General features: G+C 53.1%; 1 protein-coding gene across 1 annotated transcript; it reads left to right on the forward strand.

Annotated features, from left to right (window-relative positions):
• Positions 1-13,290: 13,290 nt before the first annotated feature.
• Positions 13,291-15,744, forward strand: LOC114489069 (protein S100-A15A-like). Its single transcript, XM_028503088.2, has 2 exons — positions 13,291-13,598; positions 15,549-15,744. Exons 1-2 carry the CDS (start codon positions 13,449-13,451, stop codon positions 15,723-15,725), a joined length of 327 nt encoding a protein of 108 aa, XP_028358889.1. The 5' UTR covers positions 13,291-13,448; the 3' UTR covers positions 15,726-15,744.
• The last annotated feature ends 1,628 nt before the right edge of the window (positions 15,745-17,372 follow it).

The following is a 17,372-nucleotide window of genomic DNA, read 5'->3' on the forward strand; positions in this document are numbered from 1 at the left end:
TCTTGAGGCTCGGTGGTCCATTGTCCCTCTGGTGCTTTCTTTACTCTGGTGTGACGAATCCAAGGTTTTACTCCTGCCAACTTCGCTGCGGTTGGGGCGGTGAGGAGCACGTCCCAGGGGTCAGTCCACTTTTCTTCTAGTTGGCTTTCTGGAGATCCGTCATCCAAGTCTTGAGTAGCACCTTGTCTCCAGGCTCAAAGGAATGTAGTGCACCTGTGGGGAGAGGTCTCTGCTGCACCCAATAAGCTCATTAGTTACAGCTAAGATCTGACTTAAATGTGGCACGTATTTCTTTACCGTCACTTCTTGACCTACATACATATCTCCCACCCCACCCGCAGCCTGAAGTGGTCACCCCTACACAATTTCATAAGGACTCAGCTGAATCTCACTTTGAGAAGAGCCATCCTTATCCTGAGCAGGGCAATAGGTAAAGCTCGATCCCAATGGAGAAGAATTTCTTGACACAGCTTGGCTATGTTTTTCTTCAAGGTGTGACCCATCTTCTTTACACTTTGGAAGCCTGAGGTCTCCATATCATGTGGAGTCTCCACTTGATTCCTGACTAATCTGTGTAATTTCTGAAACGAAAGCAGGCCCATTGTCGCTCTGGATGCTGCTGGGTAGGCCAGAGCAAGGAATTATTTCCTTCCGCACGTCTCTCACTACCTCGAGGATTTCTCTGTTCTAGTGCGATAGGCTTCTACCCATCCTGAAAAGCTGTCAACGGGACTAGCAAACACTGCCACCCTCGGACCCTTTGCATCTGGGTAAAGTCTGTTTGCCAGTCCTCAAATGGGCTCTGTCCTTGGTGTTCTTTCCCTTCTCTCTTTTGGTGGGGATCTGCCTTGGGGTTGTTCTTCTGGCACACAACACATTTAGCAATTACTTTTCATGTGGCTTTAGAAATGTCAGGGCCTGTGAGCCACAGTTTCATATACGTGGGCAATGAGTCCCTTCCACAGTGAGTGGCCTCATGCAAATGCTGCAGGACTGGCTCTACTAAATGGCAGGAAGCAGTGTAGCTTCTTTCTCATTCTTTCTCCATCCACTATCAGCACCTTCTTCATCAAAAGCCCATCTCTCTGCCCTGGCTGGTGTGGCTCAGTGGAGATTGAATGCCAGCCTGCAAACCAAAAGGTTGCTGGTTTGATTCCCAGTCAGGGCACATGCTTGGTTGCAGGCCAGGTCCCCTGTTGTGCAGGCGGGTGCGAGAGGCAACCAACCAGTCAAAGCAGCTGTAGCACATCGATGTTTCTCTCCCTCTTTCTCTCTCCCTTCTTCTTTCTCTAAAAATAAATAAATAAAATCTTTAAAAAACTCCAGCCAGCAGACTGTTTCACTGTTCAATTAGCCAGCGTGTCTCTTCTAATCACTTCAGTGTCCTCTTTCTGATGCCCCGGGCAGTGCGTAACTGCCTTCTGCAAAGGTATCTGAACATCCTCTAAGAATTTAAAAATTTCTGCTGCATGCTTAATCTCCTTCTTATTGGAGGTTAACAGATCTTTTTCCTCCCAGATGGAACCATGTGGTTGCGAAGTTAGGAAAGCTTACCTTGAAGTGATATTCACATTCATTCTCTCTTCGGGTGACAATTCCAGCACCCTCGTCAATGCAGTCAGTTCAGCTGTCTGAGCAGAGGTTCCCAGCTGCAAGGCCTTGGCCTCCACTACTCCTTCAAGAGTCACAACTGCACCCTCAGCTTCCCTGTCTCCTTTGTCCATATAACTGCTTCCATCTGCATATGGAGTCCAGTCTGCTTCTTCTAGAGGATGGTCCTGTAAATCAGTTCTGCTGGTTTACAGGAATACACTACATTAATACACTACATTAATTATCTCAGCACAGTCATGCATTAGTGCAGCCGAGTCAGGCTCTGGGAGAAGAGAAGTGGGATTTTACTTACTTAGAGTTTTGAGGGAGACGTTGGGAGTGTCGAGAACAATGGCTCAGTACCTGCCCATTCTTCCAGCAGGGAGCCAGAGATTTCCTTTTTGCTCCAGCAGGCTCAACCCTTGCTGGGGCACATACATGGTGACAGGCTGTCCCAAGGAAAGCTTTTCAGCTTCCTGTAAGAGCTCGAAGGCGGCTGAGGCTGGCCACCCCCGGACGGTGTGTTCCAGTTTCCCTGACAAGAATGTGATGGATGAAAAATGTCACTAAGCATCTGGGTGAGGACATCTGTGTTTCCTGCACATGTAATTGGAAGGGCTTCAGTAGGTTTGGAAGCTCCGAAGCCGGTGCAGAAGCCAGATGCACCTTCAGGGACTCAAGCACCTGAGTGTACTCCTTCATCCATTCTAAGGGGCTATGGTCCTTTCAGAGGACTGTAAAGCTCTGGTCCTTTCAGAGCTTTTCCAGTTTAACAGATCTGATGTGGAAAATGGATTATATGCCCAATGCCATCCAGCTGGCCCACTGGCCCTATTCCCACTCGAAGTTTTCACAAAGGGTATTGCCCTACCCTGGCTTGTCCTCCACTGTGTTGCCACCCTTCAAGGCCAGGCAGGTTCATGGTATTTGTGCAGATGGAAAAATATTCACGGAGCCGTTGGGATGTCTGGCATGCCCTTGTTCATGGGTGGGTGAGCCACGCACGCTGCAAGCTGCATGTCTATCTGCATGTCTTATGTTGTGGCCCCTGCTCCCCAGCGTGGCACCCATCGTGACACCGGTCCCCTTGTGTGTCTCTTACCATCATCGCCCCCAGCAGGGAGTCCCTACCTGTTTAAGTACTAGAGGGGAACAAAGCCGGCAAACTGCCAGAACATTATATAATGTAACATAATTCTGTGTACGCAAGTCCACTTCATGTTATGGGAATAGTCTATCGGACCAGGTCTCAAGATGGTGAGAACACTGGTTATCAGGCCCCTCCAGGGCTATGGGAACCCTGCTCCCCTTAGTTACCCAGACACCTGGGCGAGGAAGCCAGACTGCCTCCACTTACCCTACATCCACCAAATTTGGTTCCCTAGCAGGTGGGAGATGGAGAGACTGGTTCAGGCTAACTTCCCCAGTTCCCTCAGCCCAGTGCGGTGGAAGGGCCCCAGGGTCGGAGGGGCTGTGGGAACTCCGACTGTGCTCACAGCAGCCGTGATATCTAGATCATCCTGGTCCCTCTGTTCTGAGCTTCTGCTACCATTCACAGGCAAATTTCCTTTAACTATTAACTTAGTTCCTTTTAATTCTGCATCTTTGTCATGTAAACTCATGAAAGTTTCTATGTAGGGCATTTTGTCCCACTTCCTTTATCTTTGACAAAACAACTGTACTTGCGGTATAATACATTGAAAGCCCCATTCAGTGGCCAGTGCTCTCCTAGTCTAGATTATACAATACATAAACCAAACAGTATTACAATAAAAAATTTTCCTTTTAGTCATAGGTTTTAAGCATAGGCTGACCAGTCAGCCAAAACTTCCCCCAAAGTGCTATTTCCTGGAATAGAGGCTTTCCCCCCACTCTACCAAACTTCTGGCCAAGATGGAGGCATAGGTAGATACACTGCACCTCCTTGCACAACCAAAAGAAGGACAAAAACAAATTTAAAAACAAAAAAGAAAAACAACCGACAGCATATCAAACTTTCTGGAAGTCTGACAACCAAGGAGTTAAAGAAGAAACTGTCATTCTGACCAGTAGGAGGGGTGGAGATAGGAAGCTTGGTGGAGAGGACTCAAGGCAGCAGCCGGTGGACTAGGCGATCCCATATTTGCATGTGGATAAACCAGGAGGAACAACTGGGGAGAGAGACAGACCAAGCAACCCAGGGTTCCAGTGTAGGAAAAGAAAGTCTCAAAATCTCTCATTGTAAAAACCCATGGGGGTTGCAGTGGCAGGACAAACTCCCAGCCTCAGAGGAGAGTTTGTTGGAGAGATTCACAGGCTCCTAGAACATACAGACACCCACCTACCAGGGAATCAGCACCAGAAGGGCCCAATTTGCTTGCGGGTAAAGGGGTAAGTTACTGAAAGCCAGCAGAGAGCTGAACAAGTGACATTGTTCCCTTTTGGTCCCCTCCCCCACTTACAGCATCATAACACAGCCAATACCTAAGGCTCTGCCCCTTCCTAAGTAACAGGTGTGCCAAGACAAAAAAATTGCCCAAATGAAAGAACAGATCAAAGCTCCAGAAAAAATACAATGAAGCAATGAGGAGATAGCCAACCTGTCAGGTGCACAGTTCAAAACACTGGTAATCAGGATGCTCACAGAATTGGTTTATGGTCTCAAAATAGAGGAAAAAGTAAGGGCTATGCAAAGTGAAATAAAAGAAAATGTACAGGAAATCAACAGTGAAGGGAAGGAAACAGGGACTCAAATCAACAATTTGGAGTAGAAGGAAGAAATAAACATTCAACCATAACAGAATGAAGAAACAAGAATTCAAAACAATGAAGAGAGGCTTAGGAACCTCTGGGACAACTTCAAACTCTCCAACATCCAAATCAAAGGGGTGCCAGAAGAAGAACAGGAAGAGCAAGAAATTGAAAACTTATTTGAAAACATAATGAAGGAGAACTTCCCTAACCTGGCAGAGGAAATAAACTTCCAGGAAGTCCAGGAAGCTCAGAAAGTCCCAAAGAAGTTGGACCCAAGGAAGCACACACCAAAGCACATCATAATTAAGTTACCCAAGATTACAGATAAAGACAGAATGTTGAAAGCAGCAAGAGAAAAGGAGACAATTAACTACAAAGGAGTTCCCATGAGACTATCAGCTGATTTCTCAAAAGAAACCTTACAGGCAAGAAGGGGCTGGGAAGAAGTATTCCAAGTCACGAAATACAAGGACCTACATCCAAGATTGCTCTATCCAGCAAAGCTATCATTTAGAATGGGAGGGCAGATAAAGTGCTTCCCAGATAAGGTCAAGTTAAAGGAGTTCATCATCACCAAGCCTTTATTGTATAAAATGCTAAAGGGACTTATCTAAGAAAAGAAGAAGATAAAAAATATGAACAGTAAAATGACAGCAAACTCACAACTATCAACAACCAAACCTAAAAAAACAAAAAACAGAAACAAAAATGAACTAAGCAAACAACTATAACAGGAACAGAATCACAGAAATGGAGATCACATGGAGGGTTATCAGTGGGGAGGGGGAGAGGGGAAATGTGGGAAAAGGTACAGAGAATAAGAAGTATAAATGGTAGGTACAAAGTAGACAGGGGGGAGGTTAAGAATAGTGTAGGAAATGGAGAAGCCAAAGAACTTTTATGTACGACCCATGGACATGAACTAAGTGGGGGGTGAGGGGAGTGGAGGAATGCTGTGGGAGGGGGTGTGCAGGGTGGCGGGGAATAAAGGGGGGAGATGGGACAATTGTAATAGCATAATCAATAAAATATATTAAACAAAAAAGAAAAACAGAAGACACCTTTTTACCAGACAGAGCTCTGTGAACCAGAAGGCACCTTATTTCCTGAGGATCTAAGTCATGACCTGGGATTGGAGTCTGAACCAGAATGTGCAGTGATTCAATCAAAAGTGAAGACGATGGGAGGTGCCGAGAGCTGGAGAAAGAGAGTCCTCAGTGAAATCACTTGGCAGCTTCTGGGGAGTCTCCAAATCCACACCCCAGGGTCCCCCAGTCCAGACAGCCAATAGGACTCCCCACCAAATACCCAGACTTACTGGAGAGTCCCAAAGTCTCCTGTAACAGAGTCAGCAGAAACCCCTAATCCTGGTATGAGATGAACACCCTCTGTGAAGCCCCATGTTGGGATAATGAGCCGCCCTGTGTTGGGCAAGCTCACCACCCACCGGTCTATGGAGACACCTGAGAGGGGTGGGATGCAGCAGGAGCCTGGTTGCTCTTAGGCATCGGCTCTTCCCATGTGTGAGTCCAGCCCTGGAGCAGGGAGAACCAAGCACCATCAGGTAGCCCTCCCTTGTCAGAGAAGAAGGATGCCCCGGTGAACGACCAACTTGCTCTGTCAGCACTCTGGCTGGTGAGGGGTGGGGGGCGTAAGTAGATACCCAAAGTGTGTGACTGCAATTTAATGAGGTTTCCAGATTAGTAAAATTCATGGAGACAGAAAGTAGAATTGTGGTTACCGGAGGCTGGGAGGAGCAGGGGAAGGAGAAGTAATTGCTTAATCACCATAGTTTCAGTTTACACGGTGAGGTTTGAGAGATGGTTTGTGGTGACGGCTGCGCAACAAGCCGACTGCACTTGGTCCCAGGAATTGTGCACTTGAAAATAGTTAAGATGGTAAATTTGATGTTGCATTTCCATGAACTAAAGAAATGGAAAGGAAAAGAGCAAATGCAGATGCTAAACCCAAGCAGTGGGGATTTGACAAGGGGGACAGCCAAAACGGCTTTTCTGTGCAAGGAGGAGAGGTCACTCCCATGAGCCGTGTGCTGGTGTCCCGGTGCCCTGTGTGTCTGTCGAAGGGTGCCCCGGGTGACACTGTCACCTGCACTGTTCTCAAAAGAGGACTGAGGTAGTCAGAGCTAGGTTTCAATGGAGGGTCGCCCAACCTGCCCTTGCGCGTGTGGGGACAGAGGCCTCAGGAGGAGCGGCAGCAGCACCGATGGCTGAGGCCTGTCCCCGGGTCCACCTTCTCCTGGGGCCCCGGACCGGCGAGGCTCGGCTGGCATGGCGGCTTTCTGGTGTCTGTAAAGAGACTACTTTGTAAATTCGATCCAGCTTTTCTACATGCTTTATTGAGATGATTGGTCTGCTACAGAAATCTGTGACAGTCAGAGCAGACACGGTGGCCGGGATGCCGAGCTGCAGGGACTCCTGGTGCTGCTGGTGAGCAGGTACCAGTTCAGCTAAGAGCTGTAAACTGTGTCCCCTGTGCTCCCCTCCAGTGTGGACTGCAGGGAAGTCTTCACGCAGATGCATGAGGGAACACATGAAATTATGTTCATCATGTGTGAGTGGGTCTTGGAGGTGCTCTGCAGGGAGGGGCGGTCAGTGGCTGCTCGTTCCACAGCAAAGGCCGCACAGAGGCGAGGACACGAGGTGCACGTGGAGCAGCGGGATGCCAGTGGCCGCTCCTCTGTGGACAGGGTGAGGCGGCCTCGTTGCACTGCCTGGGATACGGGTCCCCTGCTGTAACGTGCGGTTTCTGCGGAACCTGACAGGTGTACTTGTGTTAACGGGAGAAACCTGGTTCTTCTTGCCGACACATGTAAAGAGTCTCCGATCAGCAAATCTATTAGCGTCCAATCAGGGTTTATGGGTGATCTGTTCCCAGGGGAGAGAATGGGCCTACCTAAAGTGTGTGTGGGGGTGGGGGTGTGGGGGAGGCACAGGTTCAGGGCAAAGCAGGGTGACAAAAGGAAAGGCAGCCAAGGGCCGGGGTGGCAGGTGTGCCCCGGGCACCTTCTCTCTGAGGACTCACACAGTTTGCGGGATGGGGTGGAGATCCTTGTTGGTTGACGGGTAAAGGTGGTGCCAGCTTTCCTGCAGGACATGACTACCCAGACTTAGGTGCGTGTGGGCGTCTGTCAGCCCGAATCCTTATCCTGCTCCAGACTCGATGTGTTCATCTTGTTGTAAAACAGACACATGTCAGGAGGCAGTCGATTGAAGTTGGGGCAGTTACCCAAAGTTAGTTATGGGCTCTCTCTGTAAGCATTAGGGACTTGTAGTAAAACAGATAGTGACCAGAGGCAGGCAATGAACCAAAGCTGTTTTCTGGGCTGCTTCTTTGGGCACTGTGGACCCTCTCCCACCTTCCAGGCCTTGGGGTGAAAGCACAGTTTCAAGGCTTCCTTCCCAGACAGTGGAGATGAGGATACACAGAATTTCAGGGACCCCGTTCCTCTTATGTTAGCCTGGTGTTTCCTGTGAGGTCGGAACACCTGGCAATGTCACCGGACCAGGCTCGGGCCTGCTGAGTCAGTGGGTGAGACACGTCTCCCTCCTCCTCCCTGCCTTGGTTTACCATCCATTCTACCTGAGTGATACAGGCGTTTCCTGGCAACCAGGACGCTAGACGCTGGTCAGTAACAGCAGCGCAGCCTCAGAGTTCTTCCTGTGCCGTCTCCCGCCTCCTTGGACTGTTTAATTTAGGTTTTAATAGTTTAATAGGATAATTTTTTTTAAATTGAAGAATTAAAAAGAATGAAGCAAAGAAATCTAAGACTTCACTTGGGAGCACATTTCTTTTTTCCTTTTTCCTTAGGCTGCTGGGCACTTCATGCCACGTGTTAGTTCCTTCCTCAAACCAGGAGCTTCCCCCAGCCCGAGCCGCGGCTCAGCCAGATCTCCACCCAGCGCTCTGCACAGCGCTTGCTCGGCACATGGGGAAAACTCAGTACAGACTTGAAAAGCCCAATCCTTCTAAATGAGTTCCTCATTGTGTCAGGGGATTTTAACTGTTCCTCAAGATCCATTGTCCCATTTTGGGGCACACAACTGGATGGTGTTTTCAGTCACCTTCGAGGCAATATGACCCTGTCGTTGACAGTGGAAGAGGACAGGAACCGACGAGTGCCATTGCAGACCCGGCTGCCACAACCGCCCACCATGCATTCCTCTGAGTGCTGTGCCCTCAGGCTGATGGAAGCAGATGGGGGTGACATCCTGGGGATGGAGAAGGCACTTGAAGGACCGTCTCTGGGTTCCAAATGAGCACGTGAAGGAGTGCGTCTCTCCAATCTTGTTACGTGGGGAATGTATAGTGGCGGGGGGGGGGGGTTACTCAGCATAAGTTAATATAACCAGGGAAATCATCTAATCACAGAATTAACTTAAGTAGTTATCAATCTAGTCCATTTAAAATGACCAAAGTGAACTTTTCTCTAAGAACTGAGCTGGTAGGTAGGGCAATGGATCCTCTTATCTGCTCACTCAGCCACTGTGCCCTCCAATTGTGCTAAAAAATACCCACACGTTCTCGCCCTCTAGGAGCTCACAGTCTGGAGGGGAAGGTGGACACAACCACGAAAACACAAACATGGGAAGGGAAAGAACAGCTTCTATGTGGGAACAGAGCAGGTGCTACGAGGAGGCCTGGAGGGCACTGGGTGAAGGGCTAACAATCTGCACTGAGCTGACGTTTCTGTTCCCAGCAGCATGGCCAGGAGGAGCCAGCCTGCGCACACTCAGGCATGTGCAGCCTGGCAGAAAGCACAGCTGTGCAGACACTTGGAGGCAGAAGGAGTCTGGACAGAGAGGAGGTTAGAAAGGAGATCTGTGTGGCTGGGGGGATCCTGGGAGGAGGTGGGGGAGGGAGGGAGAAGGACAGGTCCAGGGCCTGGCGCAGAGACAACTGAACTAGTGACCTACTGCTGTGCGACAACACTGCCCCACACGCACTGACATAACCAGCAAACACTCATTATCTCATGGTTTCCTGGACGAGGGATCCAGCGTGGCTCAGCTGAGTGCTTCTGCCAGGGACTCTCCGGAGGCTGGGGCTGCAGTCTCGCCTGGGGCAGGATCTGCTGCACTCAGGGCCTGAGTCACTCGGGGGTCTTGGTGGGACTGAGTTTGGGTGGAGGGCATGACTTCCTCTGTCCATCTCTCTCCTTCATTGGTAGGCCACGTGAGTGTCTCCAGGTAGCAACTCATGACACAGAGGCTGAGTCCCCAGTGTGGGGGACCTGAGAGAGGGACAGAGACAGAGAGAACACAGGTCAGACTGAGCAGGGGTTAAGCACTGAGTTTTTATAACCAAATCTTGGAAGTGACCTTGGGTCACTTGGCCATCTTCTAAGGAGCCACCAGTGCAGTCCACACTTACAAGGAGGGCGCACATCCACACTACACAAAGACGTGCCCACCAGGAGGTGGGGATCGTGGGGAGACACTGAGAGGAGAACTGGGAGGTTCTCAGAGGTCTGTGCTTTGCCCAGAATCACAGACTGGTCCGGATGCAGAGTCAGGGATGAGCCCAGCTCTGTGTCTTCGAAGCTGGGGTCTTGGCTGCACCCAGGCTCTCTCAGGGGCTCTGGAGCAGGCTGTGCCGGTGTGTCCGTGTGCAGACATGGAGATGGCACATGGGAGAGGGTGAACATTTGGCAGCCTGGTCGGGCCTTGGCCAGTCCTTGTCTGAGGAGAGCCCAGGTCGGTGTGTACCCCTGTCCACGGCCCACCCAGCCCCCTGACAGCTCAGCAGTCACTTCTATGATGCTGTCTCGGGGTACAGCCATTGCCACCCATGTCCTTGCACATGTCAGTTCCAGCCCTGGTGACACACATGACTGGGTCGTTATGGGCCTCCCCTGGCTGAATGTTCTGAGATCTGTGTGGCCTCCCAGTTTCACTGTAGTCCCTGTGCCCAGTGCAGGGCGAGCTAGCAAGTGAGTTGTCTTTGGAAAGTTGAAGTCAAAATGTGCGGGAATTCTGTGCAGGGAGAAATCTGTGGTCAGGTGGGGGAATCAGAAAAAGCATTTTTGGGGGACATCCTGTGAACAGGCCTTGAGGCACCACCAGGGGCGACACTCACCGTGGAGGTGCAGGCGGGAAAAGCAGGACGGGGCGGCTGTGGCTGTGGCACCACTGGCCTCCAACTGCAGTCGGGGCCGGGAAGAGGGCAGGAGCACTCCAGGACACTCACTGGAGAGCACTCGGGCAGAAGACCAAAGAGCCCCTCAGGAGGTAACTCCAACTCCAAAGGCTGGAGCTGCTCCAGGCACCGCCCTCGCTGACCGCTGACGGGCGAGGGGCAGAAGAACCACCTACGGAAGCAACTCACCTCCGCTCCCGCTCCCGTGAGGCCTCTGGCCCCAGGTCTGAGCCCCCACCTGTGTCAGCTGCCGCAGCAGAGAGGGTCCCCCTTAACTGCAGTTTTTACATTTTTGTGTTTATCTTACATTATGCTTAGCGTTGTGCTGTAGTTTTTGTAGTGCTCAGTTAAACTAAAATGTATTTTAGATAAAATCTCATAAAATGTTAATAAAAATAAAATTAATTTAAATGCAATAAATAAATACATTTTATTTAAGCGTGCCTTTTCAAAGTGTACATTCCAGCAGCATTAAGTGCGTTCACAGTTTTTCCCAACCGTCACAGCACATCACAACCACTCTCCAGTTCCAGCACATTCTCCCGTGGTTGTGGGAGGTGCTGGCAGCTTCAGTTGGCTGGGGGAGGGGGCTGGCAGTGCACGGTTGTCTCGCAGGCGGTGGAGGTGGTGTCAGCTCATTTCTGTCTTTCTTGTCCCCAGCACATGGAACACGTGGCTAAATTCGGAAGAAATGTCAGTATTAAAGAGTTGACTTTGAACTGTATGAGTCTAAAGTAATTTAAGTGGCTACTAGTAGTGGATTAATAAAACATATTTGATACATGCAAACAAATGATCACTCTGCACTCATTAAAACTCAAGTAAACCCTGTCTGGTGTGACTCAGTGGATTGAGCACAGGCCTGTGAGTCAAAGGGTCACTGGTTCGATTCCCAGTCAGGGCACGTGCCTGGGGTGCCGGCCAGGTCCCCAGTGGGGGGTGTGTGAGAGGAACCAATTGATGTTTCTCTCACACATTGTTTCTCCCCATCTCTTTCTCCCTCCCTTCCTCTCTCTGTCTCTAAATGTAAATAAATAAAATCTTTTTAAAAAGCAGGCAAGCATTGGTTTAGTATGTGCACAGATGTGTGCAGCATAGTGTTAATGAAAAGTGTATTTACAACACAGTTGTGGAAGGAGGTCCTCCCATGTATTGGGACCGTGTGTGTGTGTGTGTGTGTGTAAGTTGTCTTTGTCCCAGAATGAACAAAAGGCAGGGTGAGGAAGGTGCAATATGACCCCCTCTCCCCAACAAGCTGTGCATCAAAAATGACATTTTTGAGTGACCAAGTAGCAATGTCCAAGGCCATGCCGGCACACCAAATTCCTTAATTGTGTAGTTTCGAGGGATTTTGTTGTTGTTGTTGTTGTTGTTGTTTGAATGTAGATATTGCTGTGGTAAACATTTACCTGTTTATTGCTTTTTAAGAAACCAGATTTACTGCTGCTTTACTACATTCTTGAGGTAAATTCAGAGGTAAATGATGGCTGAGTCTAAAGTATTCAATAAATTCTGACTCGAGGTTAGCAGTGCCCAATTGTTTTACTTTTTAGAAACTTCAGCCATTAAAAAAATTTACTGTATCGACAAACCACTTATTCTCTGAGGAAATCATTATATTGGGTAGGTAAAGGCTCCCTTGTAAAAGGGGAAAAGTTTGGCTTTAAGCATTTACTTATTTCTCACAAACCTTCAGGAATGGGGAGACGGATCCTCCGGTTCAATTACTTGTCGGTTGGCGCCTCCTTGTGGGAGATTTGCTCACCAGCCCCGGGGCCCCTCCCAGGCAGACGCCGGGCAGGGGGCGGAAGGGATTGGCTGACTGAAAGCTTGAGTTGGGGGAAGCCAGTTCACCTGCCACTCAAAGGCCAAGTCCACACATCTCTCCTCTTCTAGAGTAGGGGGCATTTCCACGTTGCCGTCGGCTGTTTCCCTGTAATACACTGTCTCTACCACTTGTCTCTCACCTCCCACCCATCACCCAAACCACCAAAAATCCTGTGCACAAGAGAAAGTCGCATGCCCAGCTTGCACACAGGGCCCTTTGCATTGGTCCCCACCCTCCTCTCCAGCCCTGCTTCTCCTAACTGCCCCTCACGAGCCCTGTGGATGCCTCCCCCCTAGCAGGCTACCCTCCTTCCTACCACCAAGCCTTGGCCTGTGCTGGTCCCTCTGTCTGGAGTGCTGGTCCTCTGTGATCCTCTTTGCAACAAAATCTTTTCTTCAAGTCCCACCTAACATGCCGCCTCCTAAGGAAGCCTTCCTCAACTCTCCAGGCAGAAGGTGTTCCTTCCTGTGTGCCCAGGGCACCCTGTTCTTGCCCCTAAGTCAATAGTGTTCACTGTGTGTGACTGTCCCCTCCATTTGTCCCCACCCTGTGACCTGGCCGCGTATCTCACTCATATTGCCTAGAGTCCCGGCACACTGTAGGTCCTCCAGAGATGCTTGTCAGATGAACGCATGCTTCCTGGCCTTGGAGTTGGGGGTTCGCTCACGGAGGAGGGCATCCCAGGAGGGTGTATTGAAGTTGTGTGTCTGACCCCACCCAAGCCCCGGAGCTGGGAGGATGGGCGCTGAGGCAGGGAGCTGGACCACCTCGGGACCTGGTGTGGATCCAAGAGGCTTCAGATCAGGCTCTGAGGGAAGGTGGGTCCCTGGGACGGGCTGAGCTAATCTTAGAAGCATGTGCCAAGCGATGCCATCTCAGGGATGCAATTAAGGCTCAGCTGTGTTGATGAGGAACCTGTGAGGAGTCACCGCAGTGGCTGAGGTAATTGGAGGCAGCGAGGGTGGGCAGGAAGGAAAAGGCAGGAGATTCTTGGAGGAAGGGCCCCCTGCTGAGAGCTGCCCCCCCCCCCAGGAGGTGCTGCTCTCTCCTCCCAGGTTCTCCACTGTGCCCAGCTGCTCCGCCCCCACGTCTCCAGAGTTGGCCCCAGTCCCTCTGCCATCAGAGGGGCCCAGCCGCCATGAGGGACACAGCAGTAGAGGAATCCCTCTTCCAAATCATCCACAGCTACCACCAGTATGCGGCCCGGGAGGGGGACCTGGAGACCCTGTCCCTGGAGGAGCTGAAGGCCCTGCTCATGGACAACGTGCCCCGCTTCATGGACAGCCTGGTGCGTGGGCCTGGGGTCCCGTGGAGACGAGGGAGAGGGCTGGTGGTGGGGCCGCAGGGAGGATTTGGTGCAGGGAGCCGTCTCCCAGGAGGAGCTGAACTGCGGGGCGGGGGAGTGCCGAGGGCAGGACCTGTGGTCACGGGGAGGTGGGCCTGCCTGGCCCACTCCAGCCCAAGTGTCGCTAGTCCCTGCAAGTCCATCCTAAGCCCAGAGCTGTTTCTTCCCCTGCTTGTTCGCTTCCATGAGAGCAGGCCCTGAACTTGCCCTCTGCCCGCAGGTAGGCCTTTCAGTTTCTCATCCCGCTTGGCCTGCCCTCTGAATGCAGCCCCTTTTCCTGGGTCTCGCACAAGTCCCCCCCCTCCGCCCCCAAGTCTGGGGAGGATAGTTGGGTTAAAGGGAAGCCAGGAGGGAGTAGGTGTGGGTGGGCAGGAAGTGTGGCTTCCCCTTCTCCCTGTTGTCCCTGGGCTGACAGAGTCTCGGCCCAGCTGGGAGGCCCAGCCCCAGTCTAGGCGCTCAGACACCCGCTCAGGCCCGGTAGTCTTCCCCGCCATCAGGGCCGGCCGTGGGATTACTGGGTTCCCTGGGGACTGCAAGGCCGGCCGGAGTGTCTGTCCCTGTACCATGCCCTGGGGATCCAGTGGCCCTGACTCAAGGCCACTGCACTCCAGGAGAAGCGGTCTTAGGGTCCCTGCATGTCTCCCCTGGCCTACCTTTGAGAGACATCAGAGGACAGGGTCCTGTCCTGGGTTTACTGGAGTGCAGCCTTGAGGGCCACAGAGTGGGGACCGGGGGGACTGTGAAGAGTCCCCTGTTTCGAGGGAGACCTTTTCCCTTCTAGGGCCATTTGCCTACATCATGGGGCCGTGTAAGCACCTGGGAACGGGGCCCTCAGTGACAGGCACCAGGCACAGGGCAGACAGAACGCAGCCTGGGCCCGGTGGGCTGAGTGCAGGAAGCCTGGGAGAGCCTGCTGTTGGCAGGGAGCCTCCAGGTTCTCGGGTCAGCCAGCTTGTGGAGGAGGCAGGATGTATGGTGGGGGCAGTGGGGAGAGACAGAGGGTGCCAACCTGCCAGCCCCCTCCCCCACTTTACAGATCCAACAACCGCCCCCCCCCCCCCGCCCCCTGCCCTGAGGGCTGCTCTCTGGGTGCCTGGCCACCAGCCCAATCCTGCCAAAACCTGCTTTACTGCCCCTGCCTGGGGCTCCCACCTCATCTCCTTTTCCTTTTCTGTCTCTTTGCTGCATCTTTCACCCCTGACTTCCTTCCTACCATCCTATCCACCTCAAAAGCTCCTTTCTTTTCCTTCTCCATCCTCAGTCCCTAGCCCTCAGGGCCTCCTGCCCTGGGACACCCGGACAGTTCCAGGGCCCACGGCAGGGTCTTCTCCCTCCTCTGCACTTTCCTTAGGACACAGGCCGATTGTCAGAAACTACTGTGGGGCCGGTGCACACGCTGCAGAAATCTGACACCACAGGTGCTGGCCCTGCACTGGTGCCAGAGGTGCAGACAGGAGGGTGTGTGGGGTTGGGGGGTGCACCCCACCTTGGCCAGCTTCCTGTGCGAAGCCTCAGGCGGGGCTGTCCCTGCAGGGGAGCTTGTAGTTCAGCAGGGGAGACAGACTTAAAATGCCACCAGCAGAGGGCCAGGCACTCTGCCCTGCTCAGCCACTGTAGATGGTCAGCCAGCAAGCAGTGCCTGGTCTGCACCTTCTGTCTGCCCGTGCAGCCCAGGTCCAGGGGCCCCGCACCCCTCTGCCTCTTCTGCCTGATTCTGCAGCACACGGTGTCCTGGTCCCTGAGTGAGCAAGGAGCTGTTTCCTGCAAGCCTTTGGCAGGCAGGGCCATACACAGTTCCCCTGCCCCGGTCCTTCACCAGTGGGAGGTGGAGAGCCTGGCCAGCTGCTCGGGACGAGGGCCTGGGTGCTGGCTGACCCTCTGCCCACTCCCCAGGGCCGGAAGGAGCCGTACTTCATCGCCGAGCTGTTCCGGGAGGCGGACAAGGACAAGGACAACCAGATCTGCTTTGACGAGTTCCTGCACATCCTGGGCAGGCTGCTGAGGGACTACCACCTGCAGTACCACCGGCAGCTGTGCGCCCACTATTGCACCCAGCACGGCCTCTACTGACGGAGCAGGCCGCCTCCCCACAGGGAGCCCGTGACCCAGTGCTGGGCGGCGGGGTGGAGCTGGGCCACGTGTGTCTGTGTGTTCCCGATGTGTGTGCACAAGCGTGTGCATGTCTGTGGGAAGGACACCTGGGAGGGAAGAGAATAAAGCAACTTCACAGCAGTTTCTGGTGTTACTCTGCTCGTGGCTAGGGCATCAGCGATGGGTCCATGAGGGGCGGTTTGGATCCCCCAGGTAGGGGGCCATCTATTTTGGGCGAGAGACACAGCCCCCATCTCCAGCAGCCCCTGTCTGAGGGGTGAACAGCCCCTGTTCTCAGCCTTCAGTCTGAGAGGGAGGAGTCTCTTTGTTGGGGAGCTGACCTTCTGATGTGATGTTCTGATCACTCAGTCGCTACACACACGTGATGGGACAGGACAGGAGGGCAGGGGCACACCTGACAGGGGTCCTGGTTTGGAGGGTCTCCTGGCTCTGGATGAGGCCCCAGGGATCCGCGGAGAAAGGCAGAGCGGCCTGGGAAGGGGTCAGGACGGGGCGGGAGGTGAGGCTGGTAACAGAGTGGGGGTGGCGGGCCTGTGGGGAAGTGCAGGTCTCGGGGTGGGTCTGTGCATGCTGAGTCAGCGAGGGGACAAGGGCAAAGCCAGCAACCCAGCCTGCTATGGGGAAGAGCACTGAGTGCAACTCAGGTGCCTGTCAATCAAGGAAGTCTTCCTGGAGGAAAAAGGGTTGTGCCTGGTTTTACTAATAAAAAATGATGATACATGTGGGTGTCTCTCCAGCTCAGGGCTACTTGTGACTCACTGATCCGAGTCCTCCCGGGGCCTCGGACCCCTCCCAGCGCAGACCTGCCCCTGCCCCGTCTCCGTGTTGTCTGTTTCTCTGTCTCCCTGGGGGCCCGGGACTCTGAGGCAGAATCTCTCTGGGGCGGCCTCCTCTGCCTTGGGCCCTGCTGGGGCTCGTCTTGGTGGGTTCTCTGAGAACGACCTGGGAGCCCGTGCCCTGAGCTTGCTGCGGTGGCAACGATGAGTTTTAAAAGAATGATGGTCGATCATCTTCCTTGCTCCCCGGTGCACATGGCTGGGGGTTCATTTAAGGGAATTGGCTTGGCTCTCCGCCCCCTGACCTGGGTCTGTGTGCCTCCGAGAGCAGCAGCGCCCTGTGGGCAGAGCAGGGCCCTCTCTGTCTGACCAGTCGGGCTCGGGGCGGATTCGTCCTGCCGCTCTCTAGGCGGCCCCACCGATGTCCCTTCCACATGCGCTTGTCCGACACGGCTTGCCTTCTGGGACCCAGCGGGGCCCTCGCCCATCTCCCTCTTGGCCTTCCGGGGTTCCCTGGGGCCTGAACTGTCCCGTGCAGGTGCATGTCCCGCTGCATTGCAGTGGGTTTTCTGTCTGTGTCCTCCACCGAGCCAGGGGCCCCTTGTCACTTGGGTGTCCTCCCACAGGGCCCAGCGCCAGCACGCAGCCGGAGGTCAGCCACGTTGGAGGATGGAACACAGAAACCTGACTGGAGTCGTGGTGGGCCTCTTCCCCGGGCCGGGGCTGGATTATTCCTGCCTTTCTCACCCGAACCGAGTTGGATTTCACAGGCCAAGGGGGCATCTCAGCCCAGCCCTCCTCTCCTTCCTCCTGCCCCTTCCTGGGGGGA

Source organism: Phyllostomus discolor, chromosome 14, assembly GCF_004126475.2.
Source record: "Phyllostomus discolor isolate MPI-MPIP mPhyDis1 chromosome 14, mPhyDis1.pri.v3, whole genome shotgun sequence".
In the NCBI taxonomy this organism is placed as follows: domain Eukaryota; kingdom Metazoa; phylum Chordata; class Mammalia; order Chiroptera; family Phyllostomidae; genus Phyllostomus; species Phyllostomus discolor.

What these genes read in the sequence shown, in the direction of transcription:
- LOC114489069 (XM_028503088.2), top strand. Translation starts at nt 13,449, where the DNA reads ATGAGGGACACAGCAGTAGAGGAATCCCTCTTCCAAATCATCCACAGC. An exon ending in CCCGCTTCATGGACAGCCTG is followed by an intron (nt 13,599 to 15,548) that starts GTGCGTGGGCCT and finishes CCCACTCCCCAG; the next exon opens with GGCCGGAAGGAGCCGTACTT.